At 41.0% G+C, this 21151-nt stretch overlaps 1 protein-coding gene across 1 annotated transcript; it reads right to left on the minus strand.

Moving 5' to 3' along the window:
* Positions 1-473: 473 nt before the first annotated feature.
* On the minus strand, positions 474-16607 carry cpe (carboxypeptidase E). The gene is made up of 9 exons (XM_034130263.1): positions 16283-16607; positions 6991-7187; positions 6651-6818; positions 5464-5581; positions 4903-5085; positions 3394-3533; positions 2589-2688; positions 2297-2415; positions 474-1652 (listed from the first exon to the last, which is right to left on the minus strand). Exons 1-9 carry the CDS (start codon positions 16524-16526, stop codon positions 1554-1556), a joined length of 1368 nt encoding a protein of 455 aa, XP_033986154.1. The 5' UTR covers positions 16527-16607; the 3' UTR covers positions 474-1553.
* Between the last annotated feature and the right edge of the window lie 4544 nt (positions 16608-21151).

Raw genomic sequence — 21151 nt, forward strand, 5'->3', positions numbered from 1 at the left:
CGTTGCAGCCCCTTTTTTAGAGATTTGGGTATGGAGGAAAATAGAGGGTTGTGTTTTCTGACACTTGGTGAGTTCCCTGGAACACCGGGGACACATATTCATATATAAAAGACGTACAAAAGTGCATTTTGCATGATAGGTCCCCTTTAATTTATTCCATTTAAATGTTACTACCAAAGCATTTTTGGTTAAAGGTGTATATTTGGTTATTCAATTTAACAGGCACGCCTACAATATTTTTGCTGTCTTTGTTAAGATACAAAATATTAGCCGATTTGTTCTCATGGAATGTCATATAACAGCCAGCTAATACTTGATATATACATCTGGTGTTTGCTGTACATAGTACATGGTATAATTGTACCTTAACACACTACACTTTGCTTCACATGTAGGACACTCCTAATCTCTGTCTTTTTGTTGCTACTGTTTATGTGAATGAGCTGAAACAAAAGTAGACACTGGACTTCAGATTGACAACATAAAGAGGGGAGTTTTATTGATCAGTTCATTCTTTACATTTGTAACTGTTTCTATAGATATACATTCAATAATTTCTTTCTGCGGTCTCAAACCAGGTGAACTTCATCTCTACAGTCAGTTAAACTTTCTGTATCTACTTAGAAGATTAGTGTTAATTTATCCTTGAAAAACACAACTTGTGCATGTACCACATTTCCTTATGTACCACAGTATTACCTGTGAAATGCACGTACAAAGGAACATGGCTTTTGGTAGACTCAAGTGGACTGATTTATCGATGTTATGGCCTTGTTTCTTAGATTTTTAAGTTACAAAACCACACATTTCTTGCTATACCTATAGTTCATAAATACAGTATATATTATAACCATTCATCTTGTGCTAAAATCAAAGCTGTGCTGCAGTCAGTTTAAAAAAAAGAGATCTCAACATCGATAACAAACAGGGAAACGGTGCTGCATGTATATATTTTTACAATATAATGTTTACAGTAATTTTACAGTGTTTTCAATGTCCCAGACTTTCTCTAAACCGTAGCGAATTTTACATAGAGAAAAACAGAGTTAATGTGTGCGTGCAAATTACTGTGAATCAAAAGGGAGTGTGTTTTTTTTTGTTGAATTTGTACTAAAGCCTGGAGAAACGGAGACATTTAAAACAGTTAAAATAATGAATAATTTTCGACGGATCCATGTGGTAATGATGTAAACAGCTCTTTTACATACACAATTACTCAGTCACTCGTTGGTTATATAGATGGGTGCCATGGTTACCAAATCACGTGTACGATAAAGAACACAATACCACAGAAATCAACACCGATCTCACTGCCAACAAACTACCTGCAAAGTCCTATTGTGTCTATTTCTGTGTCTGCAGGATATTCAACAGGAGTATGAGGCAAACCATTACATTAATAAACAGTAATAATCCATAAAATAATGATCGAAAAGAGAACAAAACAAATAAAGAGACAATATATTCTTCTTTTAAGAGTGGACGGGCACACAAAATGTTGAATATATTACATCGTTGTGCAGACGGTCCGATCATCAGCCAGACAAAACGCTTTAGAAGTTCAGTGTCTCCGACATCATCTTCCACCAGTCCATCAGCTCCTCGCGCTCCTCCTCCTTCCTCTCCATCAGAGACTCCAGCTCAAAGTCCACCTGAGACGGAGAAAACCACGGATTAGACATAATAACAGAGTTCTTCTTTTACATATTCCAAGTTAGAAATGTCCTACCATAGACTGGATTGTTTTAGATTTTGCAACAAATTCATCGATAAGTAAAGACTCCCACTTCAGAGCTTAAAATGAATAAGGCTTATTACCATGCCCCATAAAAAAGACCAAAACAGCTAATAATAATATAAATCATTTTACAATTTATGTATTAGCAGTTAATTTCCTTTTTTTATCATTTTAATATTGTTTGCTCATTAATCTGTATGTTTATATTATGTATATGTTTTAGATAGTATAATACTGGATACATTTAAATATGGATACATAATGTTCATTCTTTTTTTATTAAAAATTCAATTAAATGTAACTTGATAAACATATTGTTATAAAAAAATTAAAACGGTTTATCTCAATTCTTGGGAGTCAGTCATACGTCCCCCTACATATGTGTACCTTAACCAAACCAGGTCATTTCTAACTCACATGCTCTAATATTAAAATATTCACAATAAATCAGCAGTTTGAGATTCAGCAAAAAGCACTTCTTGTATACTACCTTTTTGGAGACAAAAAGAGAGCACACAGTGAATGTGAGGCAGAGTTGTGTGTGTCTGTGAGTCTCACCCTGGTTGCAGGGCTGAAGGCAACAGCAACCTTCTTGATGACCGTCAGGTATCCTGGGGCAGTGGCTGCCACTTTGTAGTTTCCTGGAGCAAGGAGGCGCCAGTAGTCTCCATCTTTGGCTACAAAATACAGATTTTCTCATTAATACAAAAGCACCCAACAGAGCTGCTAAGAAAGTGATGCACTACTGAGTTTGTCCACCAGAGGGCATTACAACATCATACATTACATTCGTGGCACACCTCATGTCACTGAGCTCAGGATTGTGTGAATTTTCACTGGATGCTGATACCTGTGGTGATGTCGTGGTCGATGCCCTCCACAGAGATGCTGGCATTGAAAATGGGGCTTCCCTGGAGGTCACGCACAAAGCCCTTTACACCCCGGTGAACCTACAAACACACCAAGAGGAATAATCAATGTTTGGTTCAGGGAAACAGGGCGGAAAATGGGTTTAATGGGATTTAAATGTACATGGCGTGCTCTTTGGAACGGATAACACACTAGACAAAAGACAAGGGAATAAATACAACAGCAATATTTACAACAATCCACTTGTTAAGGCACATTTTGTAACAATGGACTCTTTAAGTAACAAAAGTGGAAGTGATGTTATGTTGTCATACATGAAGAAAACCTCTGAGGTTAGGGTGGATGGTTGTGACTTTGAAACTGTGAGACAGCAGTTTATGTCACATCCTCTGACATCCAACATTCAACACTGGTTTCCCCATGAAGGCAATCTTTGCCCAACCTTAACTAAGTCATAATCGTTGATCTTACTTAACCCTAACTTGGCCAAAAAAGGTGTCATAGAAAATCATAAGGAGAAAATGCATCTGTTGTCCCCTTTAGAACAGTACAACTCACAAACAAGTTGTTTATATTATTTAAGTACAAAGACTTCTCGACCATCATCTTACCGATTTTTATTTACCCCATTTACTATATTTCCCTGAGATGTTTTTTTTAAATGGTAATTTAGAGTTGACTCTGGAGTTAGAAATTAACTAAAACTAGATTAAAAACGACATCCCATTCACCGCTGAAACTAGAGATAATACGGACATCTTCTCAGTCCAGGCGATGCTGCCTACCTGCTCGATGTAGCTGACCAGTGAGTTGCGGTTCTGCTCCCAGTAAGTCTTCAGGTTGTCCTCACTGGGGAACTTGTCACAGCTGAGCTCCAGAGTGATCTCAAAACAGTTGCTGCTGAGGTAGTTGAAATCCTGCATTCCTGTGATGGGTAAGAGAGCAACAAGAATAAGAAAGTAGCAGAAAGTAGATTTGTTGAAATTAGAGTAACATACATTTTTGGTGATTTTCCATAAACACTTATATGGACAGTTGTATATATTTTGGTAAATAGATTTTTAGAAACACTGACTGTTGTTTTAAAGTAACATTTTTAAATAGAGCAGATGGACAGTCCAACCCATCAGCAGATTATTTTAGCTTAAATAAATATATACCTGTCTGGATGATAAGTACGATCTAACACAAGGATGTGTTGAAATTGCTTTAAAACTTTAACATCAGAGAGCACTGACAACTTATTTTTTTGATGTTAAATATCTCGTTCATGCACATTTCTTTAGTAACATAACAGACTCTTATAAGAATAAATGTGTTCATGTAAAAAAAGAGAGTTAACCATAAATAAAAAAGCTGCTTTGCTTGCTATCATGAAAAGAACATGACAAAAAGCCTGATTGAAAAAAATACAGAGGCTATAATGTCAGCAAGAAAATGCAAAGGGCTAATATGAATAATATTTCTATTTATGCATGGGAAACTTATGATTATGATTTATGATGACCTTATTTAAGATAAGATCAAATATCCATATTAACATCAGCCTCATCTATATCTAGCCTTAAGTTCTTAACCTATTAACCCAGGCAACCCTTCCTCTGCAGAACCCTAGACCTCACACATTAGCCGCGTTCACACCAAGTACTTTGCCGTACTGAGTGCCGGCACTCAGTGCCCCGGCACTTGGTACAGATCGCGTTCACACCGGAATAAATTCCCTGAGGGAAGATTACACAAATGAGCTGCTGACGTCACTTCGTCTTCTTCTGCTTTGGGTTTACTGGCAGGCCGCAAACAACTTCACGGCGTATACTGCCACCCGGAGTCCCCGGCCGGAAGTCTCCGGAGTTGGGGACTGGCCTCAGTAGAAGCTGCTGGGACTCCCAGCAGCTTCTACTGAAGCCTTCCGAGTAAATCGCCAGAACGCCGACACCTCCTCATCTCTACCGCTCCCATGTTTTATTTTGTGTTGCCATAAGTTAGTCTCTCTGCGTTTGTGCGCTGGGCGAATGCTAATGCGAGGATAATAAAATGGCAGCTCTACAAAACATTTCAGAGTTGTACGGGGCGTGGTTTGCAATTCGCCCAGCCAATCAGAACTGGGGCACTTTTTTCCCCCAGGAAAGTACGATCTCTCAGCAGGCACTAAAAATGGGGGTAAAAGTTCCCGGGATTAAGTGCTCTTTTTGGTGTGATTGCGACATAAGGGGTACTAACGGAACTAAACGTGAAAAGTACGGTGAAAAGTACTCCGGTGTGAACGCGGCTATTGGGCTCTGGTGGCCTCTTACCTCCGGGCACGCTGTACCAGGCCCCTCCGTTAGTGATGCCGTCTTTGAAGCTGGAGTCGTCGTCGTTCTTACGGCAGGGGGGGCGGTTGGGGTCGGACATGACTGGGTTGTACATGGAGTAAGACTTGGCCAGAGACTTGAACACAACATCATCTGGACTGGAGCTGTACTCATGAGTGGAGCCTGAGAGGAGGAACGAGAGGGAAGGGAACACACAAGAGCACAATGTTTACACAGCGCCTGGGATAAAGTATTAATGAACTAAACACCTTCATCTGAAACTAATTAAAGGCATGCCTGCGCAAAAACATTTAGTTTACTTTGAGTAATAAATGCACAGGAAGCAGTAGAACGAAACATTCTCCATCTGATTTAGATTAAAGTTACGACTTTCTGAAGAATAAACTCATAAAGTGTTTGTTGTTCCATGTAAAGGTCATATATGTGTCTCGTTAAATCTGTGGAAGAATTCTCATAACGACTGAGGGAAAAAATGTACACAATAAACAGTCAAATAGGGCTGGGTTTGAAATTGTGTGTCCAAATTGTGTGTTAATATACCAGTGCGGGTCTCATCATATGGGTAGTTGGCCACCACGTCTCCTCCATGCAGGTTAGCTGACAGCACGAAGGGGATATCCATGATCCAGTGAATCACTGCTTTGGTCTCTGGAGCCAGCTGCAAAGAAAAAACATCACTAATACTGAAAAATACATAATGGTATCCAAAATATGTCCTTACTTACAACCTACACACACCTGATGTCCTTAAAACCCTTTCCTTGTTGATTCTATTGATAAGTGATGCCTGATGTAGTTTATAGTGTTTGTGCCACAGAGCTTCATTGTTCCTTATAAATGAAACACATCACACTGTTGCACTAGGGTCCATGTTAACAGGCTCTATAGTTTATCATAAACCTGCAATGATCTGCTTTTAGCCCAGTTGATATCAGTAAAAACAGCACTGACATATCGTCACCTTTTGAGATGACATACCAGGCCGAGTAGTCTCTTTTAGCTCTGGTTTTGGTCACCCTAACCTAAGGAAAATATCTAGCTTTAACTGGAAGATATTCCACTATGCTTAGCAGATAAACACTAACTGTTTCTCTCTGCTGTTTGGTGGTGGGTCGTGAGTGTAGTGAGTCTCAAGTGTTATTTGAAAAGTGTTTTAGCTGGCAGTGCTAGGGCTGAAAACAACTCCACACAATCTGGAGAATGAACAAAGAAATCCAGGTATCTACAGTAGATAGGTAGTTCCAGATTCAGGTGATAATAGGATTTTCATCACAATCAGCAAACCTTTTACATTATTAAACTGTCAACAAATTTGATATATTATTATTGTCAAAAATAATGGCCAATATATATTTTAGCAGCTTTATGTCAATCCCACATACACCATCCTGCTGCTGTAAATACCCCTCAAGGAAACCAAATGTTTATGTAATAGGGTCTGAAGACGTGCAGATCTTACTCCTGTTTCAATAACACTGTAGATGTCAGATTTATTTTTGTGTAAAATGTTACACTTTATAAATGTGTGACCCATTTGTAGAGATTAACATGGTCAGTAGGATGAAGTGGGTAAAGGCTGAGTACCAAAGACAAAGTATTTATGGATGTGTTGTTGCTTTTATCTTTTCATGGGTTTGGTTGGCGATAAAAAGTATCAGCAGCCATTTTAACCATTCATACCGTCTGCTTGTGGTCCCTTTAATCCCATGTTCTCTGTGCTTGTGTACCTTGGTGTTTTCTTCCACAGCCTTCTTCATGTTCTGCAGCAGGTGGTTGTTGGCTCCACCCTCCTTCTCATTGATGTAGATGATGCGGTCCAGATCGGGGAAGTTACGGTTCAGATCCACGCCCTGCGCGTTACTGCGGCCCACAAACCAGTCCTTAATCTCTCCGGGCTGAGCAGGAAACAGGAGATGATATTCAGACACAAAGCTTTAATAAATACTGATGCTCCTTTCTATGTGTCAAGAGCCGTGTTGGCTAAATCTGTTGTCTTGTAATCTGTCTGGTGCTAAAGCCTCAGATCAGGTTTGTTTACTGGGTGTTATTGTTGTGCTGTTTCATCACCTGAGAGGCGGCCTTCTCGAAGCCGTCTGGATTCATGGAGGGCATCAGGTGGATGCGAGTGTTGTGGACGAGGTCGATGATGGTCTCGTTGCCTTGCTGGTACTGGTTGCACAGGTACTCAGCCAGGTAGATGATCAGCTCTCTGCCCACGGCCTCGTTTCCGTGCATATTGCCGATGTACTTGAACTCAGGCTCACCTGCAGGGAAGACATAAACAGAGATTTAATTCCACATCATTTATTCCACCTTATTCTGTACAGCGTTTGTACAGTTCATAGCGAGATAATTAACTGAAAACAGGAATGTGTTACAAGGAAGGAGGACTTTCACAAGGTTGAATGTGAATGCACCTTTTACCAGCCAATCACATAAGGCCACAGAGCGAAATATCACAATAACGTCACAATCTTTGTGAGAAAAGGCCATTTTAGTCATGGAAAACCAAAGAAGAGAAGCTCACTGATAAAGTCATTTGTGAGGGAGTTTACCCTGGGCACACACATAAACACTCACACACAGATCTATAGACTATACTGCTAGTTATTCACGCTCCAGCAGGGACGAACACACTGACTCATCAGCTAAAAGGTTAAAGACAATTGAACACAGCAGTGCAGAACTCCATTTGGACACTAAAGAGCGACAGACAGCGGATTATTGACTGACACTGTCACAGATTGGTCTGCCTGAATCTTGCTGGAGGGACAGATCTGAGGTTAGAGACGACTTCAACACTGAATAGTTTCCCTCAAGGACATGATATGATTTTTTTTTGTATTTTTGTAAGATATGGGCCCAACATCATGCTGTTTATAGCTTGTAATGCGTCATCCTTCATTACAGCATTAACAAAAACAAAAGCAATGCATATTCTCAAATTCGAAATTTAACATTCAAGTACTTTATTAAGAATATTATACATTTTGTAATATACAGACACAATGATCTTAACCCATTTTACATGTGAAAAGTGTCTGAATTTAAGTTGTTTGATATTGACATGTGAAAAGCCTTTTTCTCAACTAAACAATGCTTTTATGACCAAGATTGCAAGGATTTTGTTTTTGCAATAAACCTTTTAAGTCAGTACGTTTTCTCTACCAGCAAAAAAGGTAAAAGCCCACTCTTCTGCTCAAATTATAATTGTAAGTGTGTTTTTTCCTATGCAAAGCCATGGTGACAATTATTTAGCTTTATTTCTTTATAAATGACTTAAACGATAAATGCATTTTAGAATTATTTTTGATTTATCAACTTACTAATACAATCTTAAACCACCTACAGTATGTTGTCATCCAACATGACTGCTTTCCTTTACCTGCCTTTCTTTATCATCATCAGGAGATATTGGTTTTATATGTTGAGCTTTTGATATCAGTGTGCTCAGTAAAGCTGTGTTTTAATGACCCGGCTCCAACCATCTGTTTACTACACTAATTAGCTGTTTCTTCTCTGAATCTCTTTGTGCAAGCTTAGAGTATACAAACACATACACACATTAGCAAAAGTGCTACTAAGGAGTTATATAAAGCCGTGTACAAAAGGACAAAGAGGATGACGAAGTAGGTACTGTGCCCACTCTTTTGATTAGCTACAAACCAGAGAACAGTGGCTTTCTGTGGCTTTTCGGGAAACAAATCCAGTTTCTATTGAGGTGCTTTTTGTGTGTGTTTTAATGTTTTTTGCCTCTATTCTAATTGGGCGATTTCCAGGGATTCTTCTCCTAATTCCCATCATTAAGTTCAATTTGTTGCTTGTATAAAAGTAATGCTTTCAAGATTAATTTATACATGCGTGTCAATATTTGCATCTTCTTGATCCAGTTTAGAGGTTTTTCTTGAGTGTTTGATGTTTCCCAGTGGCTACACACACACACACACACACACACACACACACACACACACACACACACACACACACACACACACACAAACACACATCTGGTAGTTAGGTTATTTTTAAACGCTCTGGTTCTTCTCTGAGTTTCTACTAATGATTTCAAGACTACAATTAACTCTTTCTGTTCTGAGCGTTGTGAACGTTTTTTACAGGCGTAAGAGGCCTGACAGAGCTGTCAAACACGTGCGCCCACACGTTCACACACATACACACACACTTTGAAGTTGTACTCTGCCTAAATGAGTTAGTATGTCTCAAACTATTACACAGATGCTCAGTATCTGGAGGCCTTCCCTTACTCCTACACATGTAAGAATTAATGAATTTGAGAGGCAGGGCAGGCAGGCAGGAGAAGGACTAATGGTAATTTACGGCATATACATGTTTGTATTAATTACATTTATTGTCATTTTTGCTACTTGTGCTTATGTAAAAGAACTATTTAAACAGATATGCAAACACGTTTAACCAGAGGTGGATTCTCTGCACGAAGGCAAGCAAGAAGCTAGGACAAATCAAAATGTCCTTCTTCCCTCTGGAGCTACCAAGTGTTGTCCTACCTTATTTCTCTGTATGTCAAACTGTCTGCACCTCTCTGAGCTTTTACTCTCCTGTGCAAACACATGACAGGACACTTAAAGTAACATAAAAGGTTCACATGTACATTTCTCATACTTCACATAAGGGCAATGTAGTTTTTGGACAGTTTATCATTTTCCATTTGCGTTGTACAATCATAAACAATGTTCACGGATGAATTCGTTATATGCAAAACATCATTTTATGTATTTGGTAAATGCACAATAGGGTTTGTAGATTTAAATAAAAACAACTTGGAGAGTGTGCACACCCAAACCAAATTGGGTACTACAGACACAGGACAACAGCAGTGCACAAAGGAAAAGGAAGGGTAGTCCGCACTCAAATTATTGTAAGCTCCAAAAAACTCTAAGCATTTTGATCTTTAAAGATTTTCTTCAGGCAAATATGTGTTCAAAGAATGATGGGTGTTGTGTTCTCAAAATTGTAGGATGAGCTGTCATTTTTGTCTGTAACCAACTCCATTAAAGGTCAGCAATTTGTGGAAAATCACAGTTTCCTAGAGGTTGTCTGAAAAGGTCTTGTGTTATCCAATGCACTATTTTGTTACTAAAACTAGCAAACATGGAGGTTTTATATATATTTGTATCCTTAGTCAATCATCAAAACAAATCATTTAAGTAAGTCATTGTTCTTGAGCCTATAGAAAGCCAGCTTTGTGTTCATATATTTGCCTAAAGAACATCTTGAAAGAAGATGGTTGCTTTGTTTAATTTTTACGATATTTAGTGTGTGTACAACCTCTCCTCCTTTAGTTTCAATAGATTTCACATGTGAAAACATTAGAGAGAGTTACTATAGATAGATATCCCTGAGCGTGTGTGTAACAGTGTGACGTGGCTCCTCTCCTCACAGATCATATAACACATCTGAGGCAGACAAAACCTCACTGTATTATCTTTCGCTTTATCAGGACTAATCACATTGTGCATGGCAGGTGATCAATACAGTCTCCCTGGTGACCACGTAACAATGACTGCAGCCACGTCATTAGGGAAGCACCCTATTGAAGTGCTCTTAGTCGTCGTGGCAACACTGACACGGGCAGGTGCTTAGGGAGACAAATCAACTCGGAGGATGAGTAAACACACTCAGACTGTCTGCCTGGCACGCACACACACACACACACACACACACACACACACACACACACACACACACACACACACACACACACACCCACACACACACACACACACACACACAGGTAAAATAAAACATATTATAAAACAGCTGTACAACGTGAACAAAGAGTCACAGTCTGTAGACCGTTTACAATCTAGCTTCTTCTGTAACTCAACCTCTATTTCTCTCTGTTTTGTATGTTTTATATTTACATTATCAAAAATATATATACACCAAACAACTGACGTGATTCCCACTTTAAACGGTGTTTTCTTAATAAATACTTTAAGATGCCTATGATGATGCCTTTAAATGTATTATGTTGTCCGACAAAGAGTCCAGACCTCAGTTGACTCATATTCTTAATTTTAACAAACACATACAATTGGTAACAAATGGTAGCATTCACCGACAACAACCAAAGAGACTGCTGACTGCTGATGCTTAGAAAATGGAAAACTAATTTGACATGTTTTAGAAGATCAGAAGATTTGAATACAAGAAGTAAACCAACAGTGAAAGGCGAGTGAAAAGAGGTGGGACTTTGGCTGCTTGTATGGCCAATACACAGAGTGACATGAATCATGCTTGTTACCCAGCATGTTGAGATGCAGCATATGGTGGAAAGAGAAGCACAATTCAAATATGTGCAGAAGAAGGAAAGAAACAGAAATGAAGCTTTGGCAACAGAAACACAAAGAAGAAGAAGGAAAGCAGAGTGAAGGCAGAGCGGAGGAGGATGCATGTCGGAGTCTGATGTATAATAAATGACCTCTGGCTGATGGCTTGGCCTTTCTCTCCTCTTTCCGTTTCTGCTTCTCCCTTATTCCCTCTACGTTCTTTCGCCCGTCCTTCTTCTTGTCCCTCGTCACCCTTTCACTCCTGTTACATTTCCCGTTTTCTCAATCATCATTCCTTTCTTTTTTTTTTTATCTCATCCTGTTCTTCCTCTCAGCTGTTTTTGCTATCTGCGCCTGAAGAGGCTCCGCTCAGCTATAATGGCCTTTCAATGCACTGGGATTGCACTCTATTCTCCTCCACTGTATGGATACTATTAAACCCATGTCTGCCTGTTTTTCACTTTATATTCAATATGTAATGTGATACATATCCAGCGGTGAAGCTGGCTGCTACACATATGACCGAGCATCTGTGTGCGTGCTCACTGGAGATTACATACTTCCTGTGTCGTCCGATAAAACACCCCAGCGTCTCCCCTACTGTATATGAGAGGGTCTACAGTATATTGAAGCAGTGCCTCATACTGACATTTTTTTTGCACCTTCAGACAAAGCCAAAACCATTACAATATAGGGTTTCTCCTCACACTAGAAGCCTTGTAAATAGTTCCAGACATGAGAGTCAGAAGAGTTTGGCCGGAGCTCATTTCGCCGCAGAGAAGCCGCTCTTTTCAGCCCTTAAACACTCAGATATGGCCCAGCTGCAAGAAGTAAACACCTCCTCCTCCTCAAATGAGAAAACATGTCAGCGCTGATGAATGGTTGGCGGAATATTGAAAATCTTTAACTCATAGTTTGTATATTTGAAATTCAGCCAGTATCATGATCATGCCAGTAAAACAGTACATTTACACTAAAGCTTTGGTAATAGTGAGAATTTCAGGTGTTGGCAGAGGTTTTGTTGGACAGAGCCAGGCTAGCTGTTACCATTCTTTGTGCTAAACTAAGCTAACCTAACCGGCTGCTGTCTCTAGCTGTACGCAGTTTAGCTAGATGAGATTGTATCAAACCTTTCATCTATAACCTCTGTAGTATACATTTACTTGTAAGGGATATACCCGGCTCTTTGTCTGCTAATTGTTCATGTTTCTTCACCAGCTAGTCTCTAACTCTTTCATGTTTGGTGCTGGGCAGGTAGCGCTAGCTAGAGATTTCTTGTTGAAAACAGTTGCCTGCTGCAGACAGAAACGGCATTGATGGAAGCGGAGAGAGTTAACCTAAAGGAAGGCTTTTAGCAGGACGTAAAACCAAAACAATGTGTTTAATGACTGATTGGGAAACACTGCTTTGAAGGAACTTAGATGGGAACTGCAGCATTAGAGTCCCTTTTCACCAACAAGTAGTCAGGTGATCTGTTGCTAATATAAAAAGAATGACTAAAAACTATTTAAGAAGAGTATTAGAGTAACTTGAGTTTATTCCAACCACTGTATGGTTCCTATACTGCATAGACTTTATATGAATATGTTACCAGTGTGTTTACTCTCTGGGCTATAGGCATTTCCTGTGCTGCAGTGTGACAGATGGCTGCTCACCGACAGATGAGCCCAGGACCGTCGTCCTCCGTCCAGCCAACCACGAGCTGCCCATCAGCTCAGTGCACTAAGCCGATCTGTTGCCCCGGCAACTGCTATTTCGGCTCCACCTCAGAGTTTCAACACACTGCGAGGTCGGATAAAATATTGGTCTGGCATTTTAAAGGGGAATCTTAAAAGAGGTTCCTGTCCTTGCAGATTTCACACACACTTTTATCTAAACCATCTTCCTTCACTCTCCTTTTGACATGTCAGTCTCTGGAGCTCTTCTCCTCTGTTTCATCCCACTCCTTGCTGTGGATGTTTTGCTTAGCAGAGGTAGAAGGAGAGGAACAGAGAGAGGAGGGAGGGGGTGCTGCCCCTGTTGGAAACTCATCTGGTAGTAATAAGGTCTCCACTCCGCTACTGTGACTCATGCCGACGCACGCCCACCAGACTATTACGGGCTTATTCAGTACGCACATACGGTCATTAGACTCTGTGACCATGCAGCTAAACACACACAAACCTGTGGTGCACCGTTCAGACCGCACAGAGAAGAAAATACACCTTTACATGAAACATATAGTTACAAACACCACAAACTGGCCTGTACACCATATAAAGTGTAATTATAGGCAATGTTTGTTTTTTTCTTTTGAGGGCTGTTTCAGAGTACTTGGAAGAAATTAATCACTTCCTGCTGCAACAGTTAAACCTCCTGTTTGTTTTGAGAGTCAGACTGAAATCACTGACGGGTACATTCATTAAGGTTAAATGTATCCTTTAAAGTGGACCTATCATGCTATATTTAAATGATATATTGTAGGGCCATACCTATATAAGGTATATTTATACGTTTCTGTTTTCAAAATACCAAACAGATCATGCATTTTAGCCATGCCTCATTTCGCTCTATGTGCTGTTTGCTGTCTACGGGTCTGATTTTGTGAGCTGCAGCTGACCACGCCCCCCTGCAGGAGAGGGGAGCCGTGCTCTGATCAAGTCAAGAGGGGGAGAAAAAAAGATCTCCGTCCTCCGTGTTTTATTATATTGTTATAGGCCTATAGAGTCGTTATTCATTTGTTTTAAAGCTCAATAAATAACAAAGAAGACCTTTGACCGGCACTTTTCTAATTTTGTCCGGAAGATTTAAACTTTAACGGACATCTTGACCGGCGAAAGAAACTGAAACTGAAACTCTGCCACACGGTCCCCTCGTTCCTTGGAAGAGGCGGAGAGGTGGGTGTTTGTCATCTGCTGGTGGACTAACCGGAGAGAATTACAGTGCTTGCCTCGACGGGGAGGGATTGCATTGCAGCGGGAGCAAACGCTTGCCTCGGGGAGGGAGAAAAAAAGCCACAGCGGAGAATAAACAGAAGGGTAACCATGGTAACTATGGGCGGGAAGTCTTCTTCGCTGCTTTTGTGGCAAACTACAGCGCCACTTACAGGCCTGGCATATGTACTACAGCGTCTCCAGCGCTTTTGAGCGGAAATGGCCGGCCGTGGCCCAACCCCACATTCCCCTGATAGGTGGAGAGTTGGCCCAATAGCCGTAGCGCCACTTCTGTGACGTCATTGAAGTGTTCAGTGAATCAGTTTTTATCAGATCCGTTGCAGCCCCTTTTTTAGAGATTTGGGTATGGAGGAAAATAGAGAGGGTTGTGTTTTCTGACACTTGGTGAGTTCCCTGGAACACCGGGGACACATATTCATGTATAAAAGACGTACAAAAGTGCATTTGGCATGATAGGTCCCCTTTAATGTGGAATTACTGCTTTTGGTGCACTGATGTTTTCATTTTAGTGGAAGTTTATACTGTCACGATATTAATATTAATCTGACTATTAAAAAAATTAATATATATATATATATATATATATATATATAGATATCCTGTAATAATACACATATTTTACATTGTGTAAAAAGTGAATTTCATTTCTTTCTTTTTTTAAGCTTTTGTGCAGTAATGGTTACGGATTCTTCACCTCATGCTCATATAATGGTATTTGCAAAACAAAAGTTAAAATTGAATTTCACTGATAGTGTTATTCTTTCTTCAAGATGAATGATTTCACTAATGCACATTATTTTTGATATGGTGATTTGTGTGCCCTATTTTGGATTATAAAATGTCCAATTTGGTTTTGTTATTTAACAACAATAAAATGTATTCATGAAAAATATATATTGTTGTCTTGAATTGACTAATAAAGGACTTATTTCCATTATTGAAGCTAGATCATTTTACAATCTTTATCAAGATTGAGATTCTGACTATTATATTATAAAAGCTATATTTTGCTATGGTGTGATTTCATTCCAGATTGATGTAAAACACAAAAGGGAAGAAGTAAAGGAACATGTAATAGAATCTGGCTCTCCATGTTTGTCTCCATCTAACAGCTTGAGGTAATCTAGGCCATGCTCCTCCATATTCAAAAACACTTTTGAATAGTGATTCTTTTTTTCTGGTGACATTTGAGATTTGTTTTCTACTCCTGTTTCATGGCCTCTATATCCTGAAGCAATCAGAAGATTTCAAAGGTGATGTTGATCTCCTTAATGCACTCAAGTGATAAAACTGAGACATTTTCCCCTTTTGAGGCGACTTAAGAAAAAGGAGAAGGTGCTTTGCATCTAAAAGCAGCAGTGGTGGTTTGCAGTTCCTGTGGCTGGTGTGAAAACTGCCCTTCAACCAAAAAGTCTCACATACTGTATGCTGACTTCTTCTACTCTATGGATTCCACCAGCCTGCAGTCGGGACCTGACAACATCAAGGAGGTTGATGGAGATGAAGGGAAGTCAAGACATCCACTAAGAGACACCATAACTAGTCCAACCCTATCAAGACTTCATTTCATATTCAGTCAAAGGCTTCCTCTTTTGAAGGCCATGCATGGACTATTTTCTCTCATATGCTGCAACCAACACCACTGACACATCTGCTTTTGATTGGGAGGCATATAAACCCAAATGGCAGCCCAAATGAGCCGTGGCAATATGATCAGCCCCGTTTGGCATGTTTTTCCCAACATCACGACTCGGTATAAGCACGAAGAGATCTTTATCAACCAGCAAAATGGCGGCTTTGCGTGGCTGATCCCACAATCTATCATCTAGAAACCTCTGAAGTGATGCAGCAGGCCCCTGAATGCACCGCACACACCTGCGCTCCTCCTCTGTTCTTCCCCAGTCATTTCAGCCCCCATCAGCCACACGGGTGGTCTCTAATGAACCCTCACATTAAATAAACGCACCTGCAGCCTGCTATGCGCAATAGTGCGTGATGTGTTTGTGTTATTATCACAGCTTGTTATAATGGGTGAAGGAAGTCGGGGGACAAAAGGCAGCAGGGATGGGGTGCATTCACCGCATTATGATGACTTTCTGTATGCGTAAAACTGACCAGGTTCGTGCGTCCCGGGGTTGTCTGACATCTCCAGCACCAGCAGCTCGCGGCCCTCGAAGCTCTCCCCGATGGTGTAGATGCGGGTGATGGTCGGGCACTGCAGCCACACCGACACCAGAGCCTTCCGCAGCTCCTCATAGCGGTGGTACTCGAAGGAGATCTCCCCCTCGGTGCCTACTACTGCCGCGCTGACTAGGGCCACTGCGGCCCCGAATAAAACCACCGAAGTGAAGAGTTTCATCTTGACGTGACCTCTTTTCCCAAAGCCCTGTCTGTATGTGTCGGTCCCAAGCCTTATCTCTGTGCTGCAGCTTCGCTATAGGCTATAAATATATACCTCTCTCTCTATTCTGTCTCTCTAGACTCTCCCTATACTCTACTCTCTCTCTCTCTCTCTCTCTCTATCTTCCTCATATCTCTTCTCTCTCTCTCTCTATCTCTGCTCTCTCGCTCTCGTCTTCCTCTCGTCTCTCTCCTCTCTCTCTCTCTCTCTCTCTCTCTCTCTCTCTCTCTCTCTGTCCCTGTGTGATGCTCTGCTCTACCTGAGTCTGAGCGCAGACTCCCTCCAAAGTCAAGCACCACACAAGAGTTTCACATCCGGTCACAGATTTCATAATAAAGGCTTGAGGTGTATTTTTATTAAGAAAAAAGGCTGTTAATTCAAGAAAGTTTAGAATCGTAGACATTTATCATAAGTCTTATTTAATTATATATAATGTCACTGTAACTTTATTTTCTAAGAGTTTAAATTCACGCCTAGCTACTAAATGTTCTCAGACAGACAGAAGGGTGTCGCCTTGACCATTGTAGAACATAGAATCGGAGGGATGAAACCCTCTTTAATGGTGACACATGCAGAGCACACAGCACACACAGTGAACCGGGGACTTGAACCGGGGACTTGAACCGGCGACCCTACGGCTCACAGTACAAGCCCCTACTGACTGAGCCACCGCCGGACATCAGATCTCTGCATTTGACCCATCCTGGTGTTAGGAGCAGTGAGCAGCCATTAGGTCGGCGCTCGGGGAGCAGTGTAGGGACAGTGCCTTGCTCAGGGGCACCTCGGTAGTCACTTGGTCATTCCGAGACTCGAACCGGTAACCTTTCGGTTCCCAGGCCGAGTCCCTACGGACTGAGCCACCGCCGCCCTATTGTCAAGCAAATATCAGAATCAGAATCAGAATCAGAAACAGAAACAGGTTTATTACCAGGTAGGTTTACACGTACGAGGAATTTGACTCCAAGATCATAGATTTGGAGGAGTACAGGAAGTCTAGGTATGATCTCCGGAGAGCAATTAAAATGCAAAGAGACAGTACAAAGACAAGGTGGAATCTGACTTCAAAGGCTGTAACACTAGGAATATGTGGGCGGGACTAAGGACAATGACTGACTACAAAGGAGCAGCGGGGGGGTGCTGCGGGAGTGTCTGCGTGCGCATCTCTCCCAGATGAGCTGAACAGTTTTTTTGCACGCTTTGAGAGCAGCCAGGCTGTGGAGGTACAGAGGGACCAGGAGCTACACTGCCCTTTTGTTTTAAATAGGGCAGATGTGTGTAAATCCTTTAAAAGGGTTAACCCACACAAGGCTCCTGGACCTGATGGCATCCCTGGCCGTGTTCTCAGAGTGTGTGCAGTTCAGCTGGCAGAGTTTGCCTACAGAGCAAACAGGTCCACAGACGACGCCATAGCCCTCACCCTCCACACTGCCCTCTCACACCTGGACCCGAAGAACAGGAACACATATGTGAGAATGCTGTTCATTGACTACAGTTCAGCATTCAATACCATTGTGCCCTCCAAGCTGGCCATCAAGCTCAGAGACCTCGGGCTCAACAGCGCCCTCTGTGACTGGATCCTGAACTTCCTGACGGGCAGACCCCAGGCAGTGCGGGTGGGAAACATCACATCCTCCACCCTGATTCTAAACACCGGTGCCCCTCAAGGCTGCGTGCTCAGCCCTCTCCTCTACTCCCTGTTCACCCACGACTGCGTGGCCACACACAGCTCCAACACCATCGTGAAGTTTGCTGATGACACGACCGTCATCGGCCAGATCACAGACGATGACGAGACGGCGTACAGAGAGGAGGTCGAAAACCTGACATCTTGGTGCCAGGATAACAACCTCCATCTCAACATCAGCAAAACAAAGGAGCTGATTGTGGATTACAGGAAGCAGCAGGGAGAGGGACACGCCCCCATCGCCATCAATGGGACTACGGTGGAGAGAGTCAAAAGCTTCAGGTTCCTTGGGGTCCACATCACTGAGGACCTGACATGGTCTCTTCACACCACCACCATCACCAAGAAAGCTCGACAGCGGCTCTTCTTCCTCCGCAGGTTGAGGAGGTTCAAAATGGATTCCAGGATACTCTGCAACTTCTACAGGTGCACGATAGAGAGTATCCTGACTGGCAGCATGACGGCCTGGTACGGCAGCTGCACCGACCTCGATCGTAAGGCTTTACAGAGGGTGGTGGAAACTGCACAGCACATCACCAGGACGGAGCTGCCATCCATGGAAGACCTTTACTCCCAGCGGCTCAGGAAGAAATCACTACGGATTATCAAAGACCCCATCACCCCAGCCACAAACTGTTCTTTCTGTTGCCGTCTGGCAGACGTTACCGCAGCATCCTGGCAAGGACAAGAAGATTCGGAGACAGTTTCTTCCCGCGGGCAGTGAGACTGTTAAAAAATTGAACTGTTGAAACAACTTCAAACATTCATCTGCTACTCAGTAGTATGTATCTAATACCTAATATATATATATCATTCCAATAACTTGTATATAGACTCGTACTGCACTATTCCACATCATCACTTTATTTTATTTTATAACTAATATTCTTTTTGTATTGCTCTTGCTCTTATTGTTATTATGTTATTATGTTGCATTGTTGGAGAAGCCTGTGACATAAGATTTTCAACTACATAATTACTCTGTAGCTATGTCAGATTGACAATAAAGAACCTTGAACCTTGAACCTTGATATGGATCTTAGGTTTGTAATTAGCAAGTTTCGCCCGTCTGGCCAACATTTCAATGGCCTGTAATGTAATTTCCCTAGCTGAGACCTCCCCCCTGTTGTCTTTTTCCTGTATAAAGTGCTTGTTTTTCTGTTGTAACAGGGTCAGATCCTGGTGTTTTCTACTAGTGCAGGACCTCTGGCCTTTCCAGCTGGAAATAACATTGATTCTGTTCAATGCTATAACTCTTTATTAAATAACACAACTTTGGTTTAAGCTTGTATATTTGTTATTTTCTTACCAGAAGGTGATTAAGTGTGGAATTTCCACCACATTTAGGATAACATAAGAGAAGTGTTCTGTAGTTGTAGTGCAAATATGGTAAACATGCAAAAACAAAATATAACCTAAGGTATCAAAAAGGTGCAAATTCAAAATATATTTGATGCCAAAGTCAAATACAGTACATATAAATGCTTAACAGTAAGGTGCAAATCTTAAAAGTATACAGCATGGGGTTATTTTGAGCAAGACAGACAATAAAAACAGTCTATATTGAAACCAAAAAGACCAATCTGAATAAATGGACCTAGCCATGACAAGTAATCCAATAAAACTCAGCTTTTTATTCCTTCCTGCTTTTTTTGTGTATCGGTATCGAATTATAAAACATCAAAACATACAACTGACTGATCTGCTCTGTTCATCTTGACTGGTAGACAATGATTGTGATGAAAATTGACATTATGAAATAATCTAATCAAGCAATATAAAGATGTCACTTTTGGCTCTCAGTTGTTTGGTATTTTTCCCTCCTTTTAATCACCAAAGGGAATATAAAGATTAAACAATAATACTGGGAGTCCAAATAGTTGTAAGTAAAAAAAAAAACGAATGGGGTTCGACCATGTTTTGCATTCATTTCCTCATGTCACTCAATCACTTAGTTTTGGTCCTTGGTATAAATACTGCCTCACTTCCTGTTTGCTGGCTGCTGTTGGCTAACTTGACTCAGCAGCAGCAGGGGTGTGTCCACAGTGCAGCAGAGAGGAGATGAAGGGAACCTACAGCAGCAAACACGCTCACTTCCTCCATCAACCCACAGCTGTCTACAGCAGTGTACTGTTAATCTACACTTATCTAAAATATGAAGGTAATCAAATGTCTTCATGTAGAAAATTGTATAAAAAACTAAAATATCGTGGTTTCCCTCTGCAGCTAGTCAAGTTGCAGTTTACATCCATGTCGGTTCAACATGTCATCACTCCATAATTGTATCCTTTTTTAAACAATTGTGTGAAATTATGATAAGAAGTGTAATAATTCTAGAGTTTTTCCCAAAAATTGGTTTTGTGAGGTCGCAGTGACCTCGACCTTTGACCCCCGAAATCAAATCCTGTCATCTTTGAGTTCAAGTGAACCAAATTTAAAGAAGAACCCTCAAAGCATTCCTGTTGTATTACGTCCTTGAGAATGGGATGCATGTACAAACATCCAGAAAACAATACGCATAAATAAAGTTCAACACAACTACACAAAGCCTAATCAAATGTGTTCGTATTTAAAAAAAAAATAACACAACATATTTTTTGTAAAATCAGAACAGCATTTATTTATTAACATTAACAAAATAGTCTTGAACAAATTGAAAGTTCCATATGAGCCAATCTCCTTTTATCAAAAAATAACATGAATTTGCATCAAACATGCCTGACTTGAGTTTGGACAGCTCCCACAGAACTGTAGCTATCACGCAACATCACTCTGACTCAGTTTAACTCAAGAGGAAGCGCTAAAGTGCTAAAACATTCAGAGGTATACGGAAGAATTTCATAAGAAAGTCATATGGTACAAACTTCATGCAATGACAAAGCAAAGCAACAAATTCAAA

The sequence above is a fragment of the Trematomus bernacchii genome, unplaced genomic scaffold, assembly GCF_902827165.1.
Source record: "Trematomus bernacchii unplaced genomic scaffold, fTreBer1.1, whole genome shotgun sequence".
NCBI lineage: Eukaryota > Metazoa > Chordata > Actinopteri > Perciformes > Nototheniidae > Trematomus > Trematomus bernacchii.